The sequence below is a fragment of the Nanorana parkeri genome, unplaced genomic scaffold (assembly GCF_000935625.1).
Source record: "Nanorana parkeri isolate BGI_ZX_2015 unplaced genomic scaffold, ASM93562v1 scaffold1385, whole genome shotgun sequence".
Classification (NCBI taxonomy): domain Eukaryota; kingdom Metazoa; phylum Chordata; class Amphibia; order Anura; family Dicroglossidae; genus Nanorana; species Nanorana parkeri.
In genome coordinates, this window is record NW_017307653.1 from 424151 (window position 1) to 441954 (window position 17804).

General features: G+C 48.3%; 1 protein-coding gene across 1 annotated transcript in view; it reads right to left on the reverse strand.

Moving 5' to 3' along the window:
- Positions 1 to 16992, reverse strand: part of CWF19L2 (CWF19-like 2, cell cycle control (S. pombe)) — a 151254-nt gene extending 134262 nt beyond the window's left edge. The window contains exons 1-2 of the mRNA XM_018569741.1: positions 16911 to 16992; positions 8388 to 8513 (exon numbers count right to left, since the gene is read on the reverse strand). Of these exons, the coding sequence (XP_018425243.1) occupies positions 8388 to 8501 (114 nt within the window). The 5' untranslated portion in view covers positions 8502 to 8513; positions 16911 to 16992. The remainder of the gene's footprint in view (positions 1 to 8387; positions 8514 to 16910) is intronic.
- Positions 16993 to 17804: the final 812 nt, after the last annotated feature.

Genomic DNA, 17804 nt, shown 5'->3' on the forward strand with positions numbered 1-17804 from the left:
CCCTTGCTCTATGCCTTTCATTCACTGGATTGAAGTCCTTTCAATGGTGGGGGCTCAGCATCACATATGAGCGTTCTCTGGGTGGTTTGCATGCAAGTCTAGGAATGCCCACTGCTCCAGAATAACAACCACCCATCAAGGAATTTTGATGTGCATAACTGCTTCCAAGAGCCAGCCCACTGCTCGCATCAAGGCTAAGACATAGCGCTGTGATGTTTTCAGGATGATATTACAGCATCCTGCCAGCCCCTCCCACCCGCCATGATCTGCCTGCATTGCACAGAGAAGCACAGAGACCCTGTGAGGATGTTACACAGTCTAAAAAATACTGTAAGAAAAATGAAGATTTGATTTTAACCAGTTGACATCCGCGGTGTTAAACCCCCTTCCCATCCAGGCCATTTTTCAGTATTCAGCGCTGCGGTACTTTGACTGACATTTATTCCGTCATGCAGCGCTGTACTGAAATGAATTTTATACCCTTTTTTGGGGACAGATAGAGCTTTCTTTTGGTGGTATTTATTCACCACTGGGGGTTTTATTTTTTTACTATATTAAGGAAAAATTACCGAAATGTTTAAAAAAAAACAGTTTCCCCTATATTAAATGATAAAACATTTATTATTACCCAATTTTTTGGTAAAATATAAAAGATGGGGTCACGTCGGGTAAAAAGACACTAAACATGTCAAGCCTTAAAATTGCGTGCGCGCGCGAAACCTCAAAAAACGATAATACCCAAAATTGGCCCTAGGCGACGCTTTAAAAGCTGTTACCGCTCATCAGTTTAATTAGCATGTTGATGAGAGGGAGAAATAAACCAGGGAAGGTAACATATAGGCATAATAAACTTCAGCTCGGATGTCTTACTATATTGTTTACCTGAAAGTCTTTTCTAATGTAACTTTTTTTAGTCATAAAACATAAAAAATACCTATCCTGTAATGAGAGAGCGAAGGAAGAGAGCGAAGGAAGAGAGAGGAGAGCGAAGGAAGAGAGAGGAGAGCGAAGGAAGAGAGAGGAGAGCGAGAAGAAATTGAAGAAAGAAATTGAAGAAAGAGAAGAGAGGAAAAAGAGCGAAGGGAGGAAAGAGAGAGAGCGAAGGGAGGAAAAAGAGAGAGCGAAGGGAGGAATAAGAGAGAGAGCGAAGGGAGGAAAGAGAGAGAGCGCGAAGGGAGGAAAGAGAGAGAGAGCGAAGGGAGGAAAGAGAGAGAGCGCGAAGGGAGGAAAGAGAGAGAGAGCGAAGGGAGGAAAGAGAGAGAGCGCGAAGGGAGGAAAGAGAGAGAGAGCGAAGGGAGGAAAGAGAGAGAGCGCGAAGGGAGGAAAGAGAGAGAGAGCGAAGGGAGGAAAGAGAGAGAGCGCGAAGGGAGGAAAGAGAGAGAGAGCGAAGGGAGGAAAGAGAGAGAGCGCGAAGGGAGGAAAGAGAGAGAGAGCGAAGGGAGGAAAGAGAGAGAGCGCGAAGGGAGGAAAGAGAGAGAGAGCGAAGGGAGGAAAGAGAGAGAGCGCGAAGGGAGGAAAGAGAGAGAGAGCGAAGGGAGGAAAGAGAGAGAGCGCGAAGGGAGGAAAGAGAGAGAGAGCGAAGGGAGGAAAGAGAGAGAGCGCGAAGGGAGGAAAGAGAGAGAGAGCGAAGGGAGGAAAGAGAGAGAGCGCGAAGGGAGGAAAGAGAGAGAGAGCGAAGGGAGGAAAGAGAGAGAGCGCGAAGGGAGGAAAGAGAGAGAGAGCGAAGGGAGGAAAGAGAGAGAGCGCGAAGGGAGGAAAGAGAGAGAGAGCGAAGGGAGGAAAGAGAGAGAGCGCGAAGGGAGGAAAGAGAGAGAGAGCGAAGGGAGGAAAGAGAGAGAGCGCGAAGGGAGGAAAGAGAGAGAGAGCGAAGGGAGGAAAGAGAGAGAGCGCGAAGGGAGGAAAGAGAGAGAGAGCGAAGGGAGGAAAGAGAGAGAGCGCGAAGGGAGGAAAGAGAGAGAGAGCGAAGGGAGGAAAGAGAGAGAGCGCGAAGGGAGGAAAGAGAGAGAGAGCGAAGGGAGGAAAGAGAGAGAGCGCGAAGGGAGGAAAGAGAGAGAGAGCGAAGGGAGGAAAGAGAGAGAGCGCGAAGGGAGGAAAGAGAGAGAGAGCGAAGGGAGGAAAGAGAGAGAGCGCGAAGGGAGGAAAGAGAGAGAGAGCGAAGGGAGGAAAGAGAGAGAGCGCGAAGGGAGGAAAGAGAGAGAGAGCGAAGGGAGGAAAGAGAGAGAGCGCGAAGGGAGGAAAGAGAGAGAGAGCGAAGGGAGGAAAGAGAGAGAGCGCGAAGGGAGGAAAGAGAGAGAGAGCGAAGGGAGGAAAGAGAGAGAGCGCGAAGGGAGGAAAGAGAGAGAGAGCGAAGGGAGGAAAGAGAGAGAGCGCGAAGGGAGGAAAGAGAGAGAGAGCGAAGGGAGGAAAGAGAGAGAGCGCGAAGGGAGGAAAGAGAGAGAGAGCGAAGGGAGGAAAGAGAGAGAGCGCGAAGGGAGGAAAGAGAGAGAGAGCGAAGGGAGGAAAGAGAGAGAGCGCGAAGGGAGGAAAGAGAGAGAGAGCGAAGGGAGGAAAGAGAGAGAGCGCGAAGGGAGGAAAGAGAGAGAGAGCGAAGGGAGGAAAGAGAGAGAGAGAGAGAGAAGGGAGGAAAGAGAGAGAGAGAGAGCGAAGGGAGGAATAAGAGAGAGAGCGAAGGGAGGAAAGAGAGAGAGCGCGAAGGGAGGAAAGAGAGCGAGGGGAGGAAAGAGAGAGAGCGCGAAGGGAGGAAAGAGAGCGAGGGGAGGAAAGAGAGAGAGCGCGAAGGGAGGAAAGAGAGCGAGGGGAGGAAAGAGAGAGAGCGCGAAGGGAGGAAAGAGAGCGAGGGGAGGAAAGAGAGAGAGCGCGAAGGGAGGAAAGAGAGCGAGGGGAGGAAAGAGAGAGAGCGCGAAGGGAGGAAAGAGAGCGAGGGGAGGAAAGAGAGAGAGCGCGAAGGGAGGAAAGAGAGCGAGGGGAGGAAAGAGAGAGAGCGCGAAGGGAGGAAAGAGAGCGAGGGGAGGAAAGAGAGAGAGCGCGAAGGGAGGAAAGAGAGCGAGGGGAGGAAAGAGAGAGAGCGCGAAGGGAGGAAAGAGAGCGAGGGGAGGAAAGAGAGAGAGCGCGAAGGGAGGAAAGAGAGCGAGGGGAGGAAAGAGAGAGAGCGCGAAGGGAGGAAAGAGAGCGAGGGGAGGAAAGAGAGAGAGCGCGAAGGGAGGAAAGAGAGCGAGGGGAGGAAAGAGAGAGAGCGCGAAGGGAGGAAAGAGAGCGAGGGGAGGAAAGAGAGAGAGCGCGAAGGGAGGAAAGAGAGCGAGGGGAGGAAAGAGAGAGAGCGCGAAGGGAGGAAAGAGAGCGAGGGGAGGAAAGAGAGAGAGCGCGAAGGGAGGAAAGAGAGCGAGGGGAGGAAAGAGAGAGAGCGCGAAGGGAGGAAAGAGAGCGAGGGGAGGAAAGAGAGAGAGCGCGAAGGGAGGAAAGAGAGCGAGGGGAGGAAAGAGAGAGAGCGCGAAGGGAGGAAAGAGAGCGAGGGGAGGAAAGAGAGAGAGCGCGAAGGGAGGAAAGAGAGCGAGGGGAGGAAAGAGAGAGAGCGCGAAGGGAGGAAAGAGAGCGAGGGGAGGAAAGAGAGAGAGCGCGAAGGGAGGAAAGAGAGCGAGGGGAGGAAAGAGAGAGAGCGCGAAGGGAGGAAAGAGAGCGAGGGGAGGAAAGAGAGAGAGCGCGAAGGGAGGAAAGAGAGCGAGGGGAGGAAAGAGAGAGAGCGCGAAGGGAGGAAAGAGAGCGAGGGGAGGAAAGAGAGAGAGCGCGAAGGGAGGAAAGAGAGCGAGGGGAGGAAAGAGAGAGAGCGCGAAGGGAGGAAAGAGAGCGAGGGGAGGAAAGAGAGAGAGCGCGAAGGGAGGAAAGAGAGCGAGGGGAGGAAAGAGAGAGAGCGCGAAGGGAGGAAAGAGAGCGAGGGGAGGAAAGAGAGAGAGCGCGAAGGGAGGAAAGAGAGCGAGGGGAGGAAAGAGAGAGAGCGCGAAGGGAGGAAAGAGAGCGAGGGGAGGAAAGAGAGAGAGCGCGAAGGGAGGAAAGAGAGCGAGGGGAGGAAAGAGAGAGAGCGCGAAGGGAGGAAAGAGAGCGAGGGGAGGAAAGAGAGAGAGCGCGAAGGGAGGAAAGAGAGCGAGGGGAGGAAAGAGAGAGAGCGCGAAGGGAGGAAAGAGAGCGAGGGGAGGAAAGAGAGAGAGCGCGAAGGGAGGAAAGAGAGCGAGGGGAGGAAAGAGAGAGAGCGCGAAGGGAGGAAAGAGAGCGAGGGGAGGAAAGAGAGAGAGCGCGAAGGGAGGAAAGAGAGCGAGGGGAGGAAAGAGAGAGAGCGCGAAGGGAGGAAAGAGAGCGAGGGGAGGAAAGAGAGAGAGCGCGAAGGGAGGAAAGAGAGCGAGGGGAGGAAAGAGAGAGAGCGCGAAGGGAGGAAAGAGAGCGAGGGGAGGAAAGAGAGAGAGCGCGAAGGGAGGAAAGAGAGCGAGGGGAGGAAAGAGAGAGAGCGCGAAGGGAGGAAAGAGAGCGAGGGGAGGAAAGAGAGAGAGCGCGAAGGGAGGAAAGAGAGCGAGGGGAGGAAAGAGAGAGAGCGCGAAGGGAGGAAAGAGAGCGAGGGGAGGAAAGAGAGAGAGCGCGAAGGGAGGAAAGAGAGCGAGGGGAGGAAAGAGAGAGAGCGCGAAGGGAGGAAAGAGAGCGAGGGGAGGAAAGAGAGAGAGCGCGAAGGGAGGAAAGAGAGCGAGGGGAGGAAAGAGAGAGAGCGCGAAGGGAGGAAAGAGAGCGAGGGGAGGAAAGAGAGAGAGCGCGAAGGGAGGAAAGAGAGCGAGGGGAGGAAAGAGAGAGAGCGCGAAGGGAGGAAAGAGAGCGAGGGGAGGAAAGAGAGAGAGCGCGAAGGGAGGAAAGAGAGCGAGGGGAGGAAAGAGAGAGAGCGCGAAGGGAGGAAAGAGAGCGAGGGGAGGAAAGAGAGAGAGCGCGAAGGGAGGAAAGAGAGCGAGGGGAGGAAAGAGAGAGAGCGCGAAGGGAGGAAAGAGAGCGAGGGGAGGAAAGAGAGAGAGCGCGAAGGGAGGAAAGAGAGCGAGGGGAGGAAAGAGAGAGAGCGCGAAGGGAGGAAAGAGAGCGAGGGGAGGAAAGAGAGAGAGCGCGAAGGGAGGAAAGAGAGCGAGGGGAGGAAAGAGAGAGAGCGCGAAGGGAGGAAAGAGAGCGAGGGGAGGAAAGAGAGAGAGCGCGAAGGGAGGAAAGAGAGCGAGGGGAGGAAAGAGAGAGAGCGCGAAGGGAGGAAAGAGAGCGAGGGGAGGAAAGAGAGAGAGCGCGAAGGGAGGAAAGAGAGCGAGGGGAGGAAAGAGAGAGAGCGCGAAGGGAGGAAAGAGAGCGAGGGGAGGAAAGAGAGAGAGCGCGAAGGGAGGAAAGAGAGCGAGGGGAGGAAAGAGAGAGAGCGCGAAGGGAGGAAAGAGAGCGAGGGGAGGAAAGAGAGAGAGCGCGAAGGGAGGAAAGAGAGCGAGGGGAGGAAAGAGAGAGAGCGCGAAGGGAGGAAAGAGAGCGAGGGGAGGAAAGAGAGAGAGCGCGAAGGGAGGAAAGAGAGCGAGGGGAGGAAAGAGAGAGAGCGCGAAGGGAGGAAAGAGAGCGAGGGGAGGAAAGAGAGAGAGCGCGAAGGGAGGAAAGAGAGCGAGGGGAGGAAAGAGAGAGAGCGCGAAGGGAGGAAAGAGAGCGAGGGGAGGAAAGAGAGAGAGCGCGAAGGGAGGAAAGAGAGCGAGGGGAGGAAAGAGAGAGAGCGCGAAGGGAGGAAAGAGAGCGAGGGGAGGAAAGAGAGAGAGCGCGAAGGGAGGAAAGAGAGCGAGGGGAGGAAAGAGAGAGAGCGCGAAGGGAGGAAAGAGAGCGAGGGGAGGAAAGAGAGAGAGCGCGAAGGGAGGAAAGAGAGCGAGGGGAGGAAAGAGAGAGAGCGCGAAGGGAGGAAAGAGAGCGAGGGGAGGAAAGAGAGAGAGCGCGAAGGGAGGAAAGAGAGCGAGGGGAGGAAAGAGAGAGAGCGCGAAGGGAGGAAAGAGAGCGAGGGGAGGAAAGAGAGAGAGCGCGAAGGGAGGAAAGAGAGCGAGGGGAGGAAAGAGAGAGAGCGCGAAGGGAGGAAAGAGAGCGAGGGGAGGAAAGAGAGAGAGCGCGAAGGGAGGAAAGAGAGCGAGGGGAGGAAAGAGAGAGAGCGCGAAGGGAGGAAAGAGAGCGAGGGGAGGAAAGAGAGAGAGCGCGAAGGGAGGAAAGAGAGCGAGGGGAGGAAAGAGAGAGAGCGCGAAGGGAGGAAAGAGAGCGAGGGGAGGAAAGAGAGAGAGCGCGAAGGGAGGAAAGAGAGCGAGGGGAGGAAAGAGAGAGAGCGCGAAGGGAGGAAAGAGAGCGAGGGGAGGAAAGAGAGAGAGCGCGAAGGGAGGAAAGAGAGCGAGGGGAGGAAAGAGAGAGAGCGCGAAGGGAGGAAAGAGAGCGAGGGGAGGAAAGAGAGAGAGCGCGAAGGGAGGAAAGAGAGCGAGGGGAGGAAAGAGAGAGAGCGCGAAGGGAGGAAAGAGAGCGAGGGGAGGAAAGAGAGAGAGCGCGAAGGGAGGAAAGAGAGCGAGGGGAGGAAAGAGAGAGAGCGCGAAGGGAGGAAAGAGAGCGAGGGGAGGAAAGAGAGAGAGCGCGAAGGGAGGAAAGAGAGCGAGGGGAGGAAAGAGAGAGAGCGCGAAGGGAGGAAAGAGAGCGAGGGGAGGAAAGAGAGAGAGCGCGAAGGGAGGAAAGAGAGCGAGGGGAGGAAAGAGAGAGAGCGCGAAGGGAGGAAAGAGAGCGAGGGGAGGAAAGAGAGAGAGCGCGAAGGGAGGAAAGAGAGCGAGGGGAGGAAAGAGAGAGAGCGCGAAGGGAGGAAAGAGAGCGAGGGGAGGAAAGAGAGAGAGCGCGAAGGGAGGAAAGAGAGCGAAGGGAGGAAAGAGAGAGAGAGAAGGGAGGAAAGAGAGAGAAGAGAGGAAAGAGAGAGAAGAGGGAGAAGAGCGGAAAGAGAGAGAAGAGAGAGATTTAGTTTGGCTTTAGATACACTTTAATCATTTACAAGATGAAATGTCTTCTAGATGACAAGTAAGAGGCATCAGCCATGTCTCTCATCCCAATGTTATTACCTGTGAGATGCACATTTATTGTTCTGGGTTCACAAGAACCGTCTGCCTAATACAGTTCCATATCCATGTATCATAATGGTAAACAGGCTGCTTTCCTCTGTCCTCTGTGACATTCATGAAACTTGCATTCATTCCATCAGCAAGGTGATGGATCAGATCTCATTTGTGATAAATCTAAGAAATGTGGCAATAATCATTGTGGAAAGCATAAAAGCCCTGTTCCCATCTACAAGTAGCATCACATTGTGAGCAGAATATAAAGCAATACATGCCTGGGGCAAAGGACAAATGGTAATGTTGCAGCAGCTAATGTGATGAATAAGAGTTACACAGAATGACATGAGCATGGGAGGGGGGAGGACAGCGGAGGGAAGTAATCAGGATATTCCAAGCAAGGCACACAGTCCCAATAAACACAAACCTGAGCCAGGGAAAACATGGGCGCTGAATATTCACATGGCTGAAAAGACACCAATTCTTATGTCCTGAGCCAGGGCAATGGGTAAATAACAGGCTACAGAGTCCTGAGCCAGGGGAATGTACAGGTTACAGGGTCCTGAGCCAGGGCAATGGGTAAATAACAGGCTACAGAGTCCTGAGCCAGGGGAATGTACAGGTTACAGGGTCCTGAGCCAGGGCAATGGGTAAATAACAGGCTACAGAGTCCTGAGCCAGGGGAATGTACAGGTTACAGGGTCCTGAGCCAGAGGAATGTACAGGTTACGGGGTCCTGAGCCAGGGCAATGGGTAAAGAACAGGTTACAGAAAGGGTATAGGCACAATTCTGTATCTGGTGTCTAAAGCTGGCCACACATGTATTGTTTTTTTTCTCATTGCGCTCCACAAGCTTGATTTTCCAATGCCAGGTTGTTGTATTCTGACAGAGAATGGTCTTCCCCATAATGTGATCATTGCTATTACCTGTCACAGTAATCACATGATTGGGAGTCCATCCTAGAGGCTACCAATCATTGGTATGTGTCCAGGAGCAGTCCATGCCAACGCGATCACAGCGCTGGTGCATAAGCATAAAACAGCAGGGCTGGCCATACCATTATACATGTGGCAGAACAGCATAAAGCCCACCTCCATGCTGCCATGCATACGAGTACAGCCAGTGGGAAGGGGTTAATGATGTATTCATAAATATGCACTGCATTTATTTGCATCTTTTAAATCTGCCTGGAGTTCAGCTTCCGTGGAGGCACAAAGAGGGCCAGCATTACTATTTAATGCAATTCACTGACTGCTCCAGCCCAGTCTGCTTTCAGTTCTTTTGGCTGTTACCTTTTCTACGGCCTCAACTTTTTCACGCTCCAGTGTTTTCTCCTTCTGTCTCTCTGCTCTTAGTTCGGCTGTTGATGTCGCTCTCAGAGACGCAAAGTCTAAGGTCATCCACTCGTCCCTCTGAAATGGAAGCACAGGTTCATTTAGCATTGCAGAACGCACAGTCGATCTCTGGTCTTATGGGGGAAAACCTTCCCTAAATCATAGAGGAGAGTCAGCTGAATGAACGATGTGTTTGCAGCACACCGGCAGCATTTTAAACTGTGCTCATATAAGGATGAATTCATACCCAAGCGTGAACATTTACAGATGATTTCGGAGTATTTTTGCGCCTTTTTGCTCATCTTTTCAGGTGCGAGTGTTTTGTTTTAGCCAATGGAAAGTTTTCTTAATTAGCTTTGAATTTCTTTTTTTTTTCAGGTGTTTTCCCGGTGCTTCTATTGAAGTCTATGGGGTCAAAAACACCCCATTCTGCTTCAAATGTAGCTCATGTACCTTTTTAAGCTTCAGGGTGCCGAGTTACAGCAATCTGAGAGCTCATATGTGAACGGACAAAATTTAAAAGAGTAGACATTTTGGTTGTCGAGGGTTTTGGAGATTTGTAATAAGAAACGAAAAAGAGAGAAGAGAAGGAGCGGATGGTGATAGAAGAGAAGGAGCGCCACAACCTATCACCATCATCTCCACATTGGTCATCAAACAGCTTCCACTACAAGGACCCACACAGCTCCTCCGCCCATTAGATGCCCAACAGCCATACCTTTCAGACCACACACCAACTGACAGGGATACACATCACTGAGCCAAGGCGTTAGCATCTCATATAAGTGCAAAGACTCCTTTTTTCAAAACTTACTCCCACCCCAATCCACCTTTTGGCGCTAGGTTGTGGCGCTCCTTCTCTTCTCTCTTTTTCGTTTCTTATCTCCAAATCTTTTGGCGCTAGGTTGTGGAGCTCCTTCTCTTCTCTTTCTTTTTTGTTTCTTATTACACATATTAGACACCTCGGTCTAATACAAGCAGGAGCCACACTCCAACCTAAGGTGTAGATTAGGGCTTAGAGACAAGCAGACTGTACAAGTAAACTGCTACCTTGTTCATTCAGGGCAAAGTGACAGGTTCTCTTGTAGGAAACCCTCCCACCCAATGATATTCACTACTCCACTGATCCGTCAGTAAATACCCAGGTATAGGGCAAGAGCCCGACCTTTTCCCAGGATGTAGTGCTCAGGCCTGGGCAACCAATCACCAAGCCTGAACAGTGTCACTTGACAAGGAGGAAGAAGTAGCACTGTGAAAGTTCCAACATGGAGCTTAAACATTGTTAGGAATCTGACGGAGCATGGGAAAGGCCGGTATCAGTGGGTGTGCTGTAAACGTTTTGCTTTGCTCTAAATGGACAATGTGACTGTGTCTCTTTAAAGTCTTTGTATAAAAGTAGTTTTGGGTGAACCAGTTGTTGCCTCAGTGTATTGCTGGGTTTAAAGCAGACAGGGATGTGATGTTTTTTAAAAACCCTTCTGAGTTTCTCAGACACCCCAGCTACATATGGGATGACCAAATCCTTCCGTTTGTCATGCTTTTCACTCTCACTGGTACTCTTGCCATTCTTTCCTCTCTTTCTGTTTTGATAAAAGCCTAGTCTGGATACCTGCACATCCCTGTCTGCTTTAAACCCAGCAAAACACTGTGGCAACAACTGGTTCACCCAAAAGACCCAACACCAAAACACAAGATGAACAGCATTGTGTATGCAGTCCAGTGCAGTGAGGAGTGCTCAGAATTGTATGTCGGTGAGACAAAACAGCAGCTACACCAGCGTACGGCACAGCATAGAAGAGCCAAACCCTGTGGTCAGGATTTGGCAGTATACCTACATCGAAAAGGTAAAGGTCACTGCTTTGAAGACAGTCAAGTACGCATCCTAGACAGGGAGGAGGACTGGTTTAAAAGAGGTGTGAAGGGAAGGATGTTTTGATTAGTAATATTTTTTGTGACCATTTTCCAGGCCACCTACAGTTATTTAGATATATATGTGTTAAGGATATAGTTGGGTTCAATTAATTGCATTTTTGTATAAAGATGCACACTATCACACCATAATCAACTAAAGGTGAATCATTTCCCACTTTGACAAACTATTGATGGTGTACAGAATATTTGGCACACAGAACGTTGATTTATGGAAGGCATCAAATCATTGCTCAAGTTGAAGGGTTTAAACAGTAAAAAAATGGAAACACTAATGAAATAAAATTAATAGGTAGTTAATAATAAAAGTTAATTATAACATGAGTCACTCACTTTAAGGGGTCAAATTGGAAAGGCCGGCCCTGTGCAGATATGGATTGGGCTAGGGATAACAGGTACAATACAGAGGTTAGAAGGGATTAATGTAATGTCTGGTTTTGTTTTAATGTTGATTGTTTTTCAGCTATGTAAAATTTGTGAAATTTGGATCTGAAAATAAATAATTATTTCTAAAATCAAAAGAAGTTTGAAAGAGGACATTTATGTCAATATGGAGAAGCCAAGTTTGAATAGAGGTGAGGTGGGAGGGTGGGGGCAGGCTATTAACAACTACTAGACTCCAATTATGCAAATGGGATCAAGACCTGGTTGCTACTATCAGATTATGAGGTTTGGAGCAACATTCACCATATTTATTCCCAGAGACTTTTTGTACAAGTCATTCTGAATTGAGAAAGTTGGTTGGATGACCAGTGAAACGTCTTCAAGAAAAATACAAAAGTCCAGTTGCCTTGACTTATTTTTCACAGACAATACAATGTACACAGGTACCTAATAACCTAACAATCAGATCTAAATGAATAGTAGGTTATGACAGCAGTCAACAATATTTAAAACAATATAGAGAGCTCACGAGGCATATTATGACAGGGTAGCCATTCAGGGAAAGAAAAAGCATGAGCTTCAAAGTGGTCCCTACAAACATATCCACGTGCAGGCATTCAGCGACCATTTTAATAGTTCTTGTAAGATCAATGGTGAGGGGGTCACAATAGGGGAGTTAAGCCAATCCTGCCACAATTCTAGTAAGTTTTTGGGGCAAACCCTGTTTTGGTATATCAGCTTCTCCCTAGGTAAGACGGCATCGATTTAGCTCTTCCAATAGCCCGAGGTCGGAGGGTGTGGGGAGAACCAATTTTGAGCTATCAACATTTGTGCAATAAATGGCGTACAAGAGAAAAGGGGTGGATTCCTGTTATTGATGGTGCTCCTCATCCAAATCCCCAATAAGCAAACTTTCAGGTCCAGGGTAATGGGCATTCATAGCACTGAGGAAATGGTATGCACTACCCCCGACCAATATCACTCACGTTTAGGTAGTTCTACCACGTCTTATTAAAGTCTAAAGCCACCCAAATGTTTTCACTCAATATTTATATTTCTGGGTTGGGTTCAGTTGGATAGGATTCCTCTTTGCTGTAGTGCTAGGTAGATTTATCTCCCTCAGGGTCAGGCTCGGATATCCATTTGATCCAACCGAAAGTTCACTAAAGATGTAGTGCAAAACATTCTGCAGTATTTCAGTATTTTCATTTCACTGGTCATTTTCCATGGGATATGTACAATATAGGGCTGCAACCAACTAATTGCTTAATCGATAATGAGAATAGTTGTCAACTATTCTCCCACCCCACCCACGGTGTGGTCGCCCGCACTGGAACGTATGGTACTGCATTCTAATGCAGAGCGATTGCAAAAAATTGTGCATGCACTATTATTTTTAAGTGAATTTTATGTTTGTAACACTGCATTTGTGTATTTTATTTTAAAGGAGAACTATGAGGTGAGTGCTTTTCACTCACCTCATAGTTCTAGCCGACCTGTGACAATGAGACTGTCACAGGTCGGCTCAGTAGATCGGGAGGTGAGCGAACACATACCGGGTTCGCTCCCCTCTCGATCCTGTCACGGCTCTCTGCTGTGACAGGGGGGGGGGCTGGATTCCCCTCTCCCCGCTCCGATCTGCCAGCGTTGACTGGCGGAACGGACGGGGGAGAGGGCGGGTACAGCTGTCTCTCACGCAGCTGGGCGGACCCCGTCGTCTAAGTCGGGATCCGCTCCGGCTGCGGCGTCTCAGTATACCGCGAGCTGTTTGTGTCCTCCCGTTACCCTAAGGTAACCCATACTTGTTCGGGGTCAGTGACTTAAAAAGTAGGACATCCAGGGGAGGGCGGCATAACAGTCCGGCAACAAGAAATTTCAGAAAGAGGTCAGCAATGGCGGCCCCATATTTCTCCAATGACAGATTTAATTTAACTTCTTATATGGTTTATAATGACATTGGTTGATCACGGTTAATTGTGAAGCAATTACGGAACACAGCGAACATCTGCGCACTCGAGTTCCATCAGACGCTCTGCTCTGAGTGCTCAGATGGCTGACAGACTATCAACTCCTATGAGGGGACAGCTTGGACAGAACAGCAAAATTCTCATTACAATCTGAGGCAAACAAATCACCCCAAAATATCATAGAAAGATTTCAGAGAAGACACAGGGACACCTGCAACATATTAGATATCGTTCTATAAGGAAGAAAAGACCATGAAGCAAATTCAGTGAGGCCTCATTCACACGGACAGCAAAGGGGGCGGTAAAAAAAAAAAAGGCAGTTGATCGACGTTTCCTACAGTCTCCCAACCGCCTACCTAAAACCTAACAAGGTGGCCGCCTGGGTTTGTACACATGCTACAGCAAATTCTATATAGCATAATGTGTTTGCCACCCCATGGTCAATGAGACTGCACTGCAACCACATTACAACTGCAGTTGACACTGAAAAGAGATCCACTGATGGGTTGCTTTTCAGAGGGCAGTAAAAGTCCGCCGTCTGTGTGAACAAGGCCTAACCCAGCAACCAATTTTAATTTGTAACTATGAGGCGAGTGATTTCCACTCATCCCCAGAGTTAGAGCCGACCTGTGACATTGAAAGTGTCACAGGTCGGCTCTATTGATCGGGAAGTCAGCAAACACATACGTTGCTCGCTCACTTCCCGATCATCTCCCTTCAGAGAGCGGTGACCGTTAGTCCCAGCTCGCCGCAGGGATCCCCCCGTCCCCTCTCCGATCCTCCAGCGCTGACTGGAGGAACAGACAGGGGAGTGAGCAGGCATAGCTGGCAGAGCCCACTGTCAATCAGCCAGCTGGGTGGATCCAGATAGTATTGTCGAGATCTGTCCCAGTTGCAGTGCTCAGTATATAGCAGGCTATAGCCTGCTATATACTTAGCATTGGGTCACGGGAGGACATTACTATAGGTCCTCCTGTGACCCTAAAGAGAACTATGGGATAAAAAGGTTACCCCATAGTTCTCTTTTAATGATTCATTGGCGCTGAACTGAAATCATATAGCTGGCTATTCTGCAAGCTGCGCATGACTAGCTCTTTGTAGAGCCTTATTGGATATGTCTGTTCATGTTTTTGTATTTCAAGCAAGGTGCAAAGCGCTGCCATTTAGTTTCAGTGGTGCCTGAATACATCTACAGCACCAGCATTATACAATGTTGCACTGCTCAGGAGTGTGTGCTTTCTCCAAAGACATGCTGATTGTTTAATTGTTGCCTGCCTAAATTGACCTTATTATGTGTATGGGTGTAAAAATCCAAGTACACCCTCCTAGGCAGAACCTAGTAAAACTCTGTACAGTTGCTAATGCAGCTCTGGTAGTCATTTCAAACATGGAGGTCCAGTAAAAGTAAGGTTTGAAGTGCACCAAAAATTGCAAGGGGGTCATGGTAGTGAATGCACTGGGGCAATTTCTTCTGCATTGGGGCAAAAAAATATCAGTGCAGGGGAAACACAAAACATAAAGAGTATTGCAGCACCTACATTAAAGTAGTACTAAAGGCTAATCGATATCTCCAGCATCAAACACTCCTGAATGGTGGAGGGCACCATCTGTGACTTCACATGGCAAATGGCATTTATTCTAACACTAGAAGCTAATTTTTCCCCAACTTCGCCCCAAACTCCCCACCACCAACAATGCGTTTTACCCAATGGGCTTAATCATAGGACCTCCTATGACTGTTGATTGTCCTATGAATGTCTGTGTGACCTAATCTGGTACCAATAAAGCTTATTGCGGTTCAGCAAATAATAAGCACATAATACAGTGGAGTGGGGCTTATATGTTTGCATGCCTGGAGGGGAGAAGGCAAATCCCAACGAGACCATGCACACAGGGCTGGTCCCTGCAAAGGTTTGCCTGGACTAGTGTCATTTATACACATTTATAATCATTTCAACCATGGTGAAACTACAAAATCAATGCGTCTGCCTGTGGGAGTCCTGCCTACAGCAATCAGAGTCTTGCAATTCCTAATGGGATTTGTAGTTGCGCCCCAGCTGCAGGGCCAGAGTTTGCCTAACCCTGCACTATACTATTCACAATAGCCCATACAGCAGCCGAAGGCATCTGCATCATGGCCGGCTCCACCCAGTTGTTATTCATTGGCCGGGACCTGCTAGAAGACTCTAGCAGGTGGTGGCCAATAGGAAACAGCTGGGCAGAGCTAGCTGCTAGCTTTTCCCAATCGGGTTTTTTTTCTTCTTTAAAATATTGTAATTTTTTTTTTAATCTCCCTATTTTTTTAAATTTTATAAATCATTTTGCGAAATTTTTTAATTTTTAACATTCTTTCCACTGATTTTCTATTCTGCTCGCTACCACGAGGTACCGAACAGGATAGCAAAGGCCAAATGATGCTCGGCAGCATTCGGCTAGTCGCTCACTGCTGTTCGGCCCCTATGAGAATAGGGGCAAACGGCAGCAAGTGAGCTGCCGGAGCTTCTGCTCAGCCAATCCAGATGTTGGATCGGCTGAGTCGATGTATGGCCGATTTCAGCCGATGTACGGCTGAAATTAGCTTTACTGAGCCAGAGTGAATAGCCGAACAGCGTTTGGCTCACTTCACTTCGGCTGGATTACTCACTAGGCTGCCTTCGGCAGCTGAGTGAATAACCCTGTAAGTATATCACAGCCACCGATTCTGTTTACATCTGCATTAAATGTGGTTGGTGATCCATCAAATGGTAAGCAAGCAATTCAAACAATAGAGGCTTCACAAAACAAGTCCGCCTCCCCCATAGGAAATTAGCTCCCTGAAATCCGACTGCAGGGGAAAACAGAATCTGGATGAAGGTATATCAAATACATTTTGTGACTTTAGCACCAGCTTAGCGTTTCCTAGCATTAGCGGTTCAATTATTTATTTTTTTCTTCCAGAAATTTCTCTTTCTCAAAGTAGAAATCATATCATAGGTAGCCCCCTTCTTTACACTGAGTACAAAGTCTCGCATTTTAGCATCTCAAAAGATGACTGCATAGAGCCCAAATTACAAAGCATGGAACAAAAGGAATTCTCCAGGAAAAACGAACTGTTTACGATAAATATACACTATATGGCCAAAACGTTGTAGACACTTGACCATCTTGATAAAATAAGCTTGTTGGTTATTCCATTCCACAAACAAGATATTAATATGGAGTTGTGCCGCTACCTCTTGTTGTGGTTTTAAGCGCCTTCCTGTTTCCGGCAAGGCTTTACACAATATTTTGGAGTGTACCTATAGGAAATTGTTCCAGTTCAGCCAATATTGGTCGGTACTGATGATGTTGGATGGGAGCACATGGCTGTAACTGAAGTTCTAATTAATAACAGAGATGTTCAATAGGGTTGACGTTAGAGCTCTGCGCAAGCCACTCACTGATATCCACAACAAACTCATCCAACCATGTTTTTATGGACCTGGCTTTGTGTATCTGTACTCAATTTAAGGGGCATCCACTTTAACATAACAATATAACATCTTATACATTTTAAGGTGTGCCGCAGGAAACAAAGCCCATGTCAAGTAAGATCCTGCTTCTGTGTATTCTGAACAACAAAGCAGCTTTTACTCACAATGCACTTTAAGAAGTATCTATCAGAATATCAATATTGGACTTTGCTCATCTGTTGTTTTTTAAGTTGCATGATCCTTCCCTTGGTGACATTCAGGGGCGTAACTAGAAATCCCAGGGCCCCATAGAAAAACATTTTGTAGTTGGCAGAAGATTAAATAAATGTCCTTTCACAATCCTTGGAGTATTAAGGACACCCACCAAATATGATAAATGCAGCTGCCTTACATACAGTATATCAGAGGACTGACTTCTCAGCCACGTCTTTGATTAGAGGAAATTGGATTTGGCTGTTGCAAAAGGTATTATCAGCCTTCATACAGGCACTGCTACAGCTCACTATCAGAAGAAGAACATGTCATATAACCTGATATTAGTTAAGAAGCTTGGTTGTTTATCCTTCCTGGATTACCCCTTTAACAAACAAATATTAACAAACTCACGAGTGTTAAAAGTGTGCTTGAAAATGTCTACCAGCACAAAGCTCGAGAGGAACGGGTCATGGTCTGAATCATGGCAGGGGCCATCATAGTAGGAGCAGTGACAGCTAAGAATCACCCTAAAGAGATAATAAAAGTACCTCCAATGCTGGGCCGACCTTCCTTTCCAGAGACTCTTTCTGGATTTTCCATTCCTTCTTTTCACTGGCTGCTTCAGCGGAGGGAGCCACAACCCATTCTCTCTCAGAATCCTGCAAAACCCAAAAACACATTTACAAATGCGAGAAACCTTTGCTGGATTTTCCAGAACTTAAAGTCCCTCTCACAGAAATGAGTGCAAAATGACAAAAGGAAAATAAAGAAGGTGTCTAGAACATGAAATAAGTGCCTTAATAAAGTCACAAATAGAAAAAAAAATAGTTTGGAGTCCCCTACCCCCACGTACATGCACATACAAACATGCGTTGGGTGAGCCTACGTGCGAAAAAGATTACGCCGCACATGTTACATATCACATATAAACGTTGGAATGAGAGCAATAATTCTGGGTCCATCAATCACTGTTAGCACTAAACTGAGTTGTTAGAGCTTTTAAATGCAAAAACTATGGGCAATGTCGGGTATGGTAGTTTTTTGTAATTTCACAGGCGAATGCATAGCATGTTTGGTATCCATTTACCCAACGTGACCAAACAAATGTAGCAGAATACATTGTAGCTTAGGGGCCGGCTCACACTTGTTCCAGTGCGTTCCAGAACGATTAGCTGCTGGAAAGCACTAGATAGCATCCTGACCTGCTCCCTGCGTTCGGGACCATGTCGGGATCAGTCCCGCCTGCGGCGTCTCAGTATACCGCGAGCCGTAGCTCACGGTATACTGAGCTTTGGGTGACGGGAGGACGCTAGTTTGTGTCCTCCTGTTACCCTTACGAGAACTATGGGGAAAAGCCCTAACCCCATAGTTCTCCTTTAAATACCACCAAAATAAAGCTCTATGTGTCCCCAAAAAAATTGTATAAAATGCATTTTGGTACG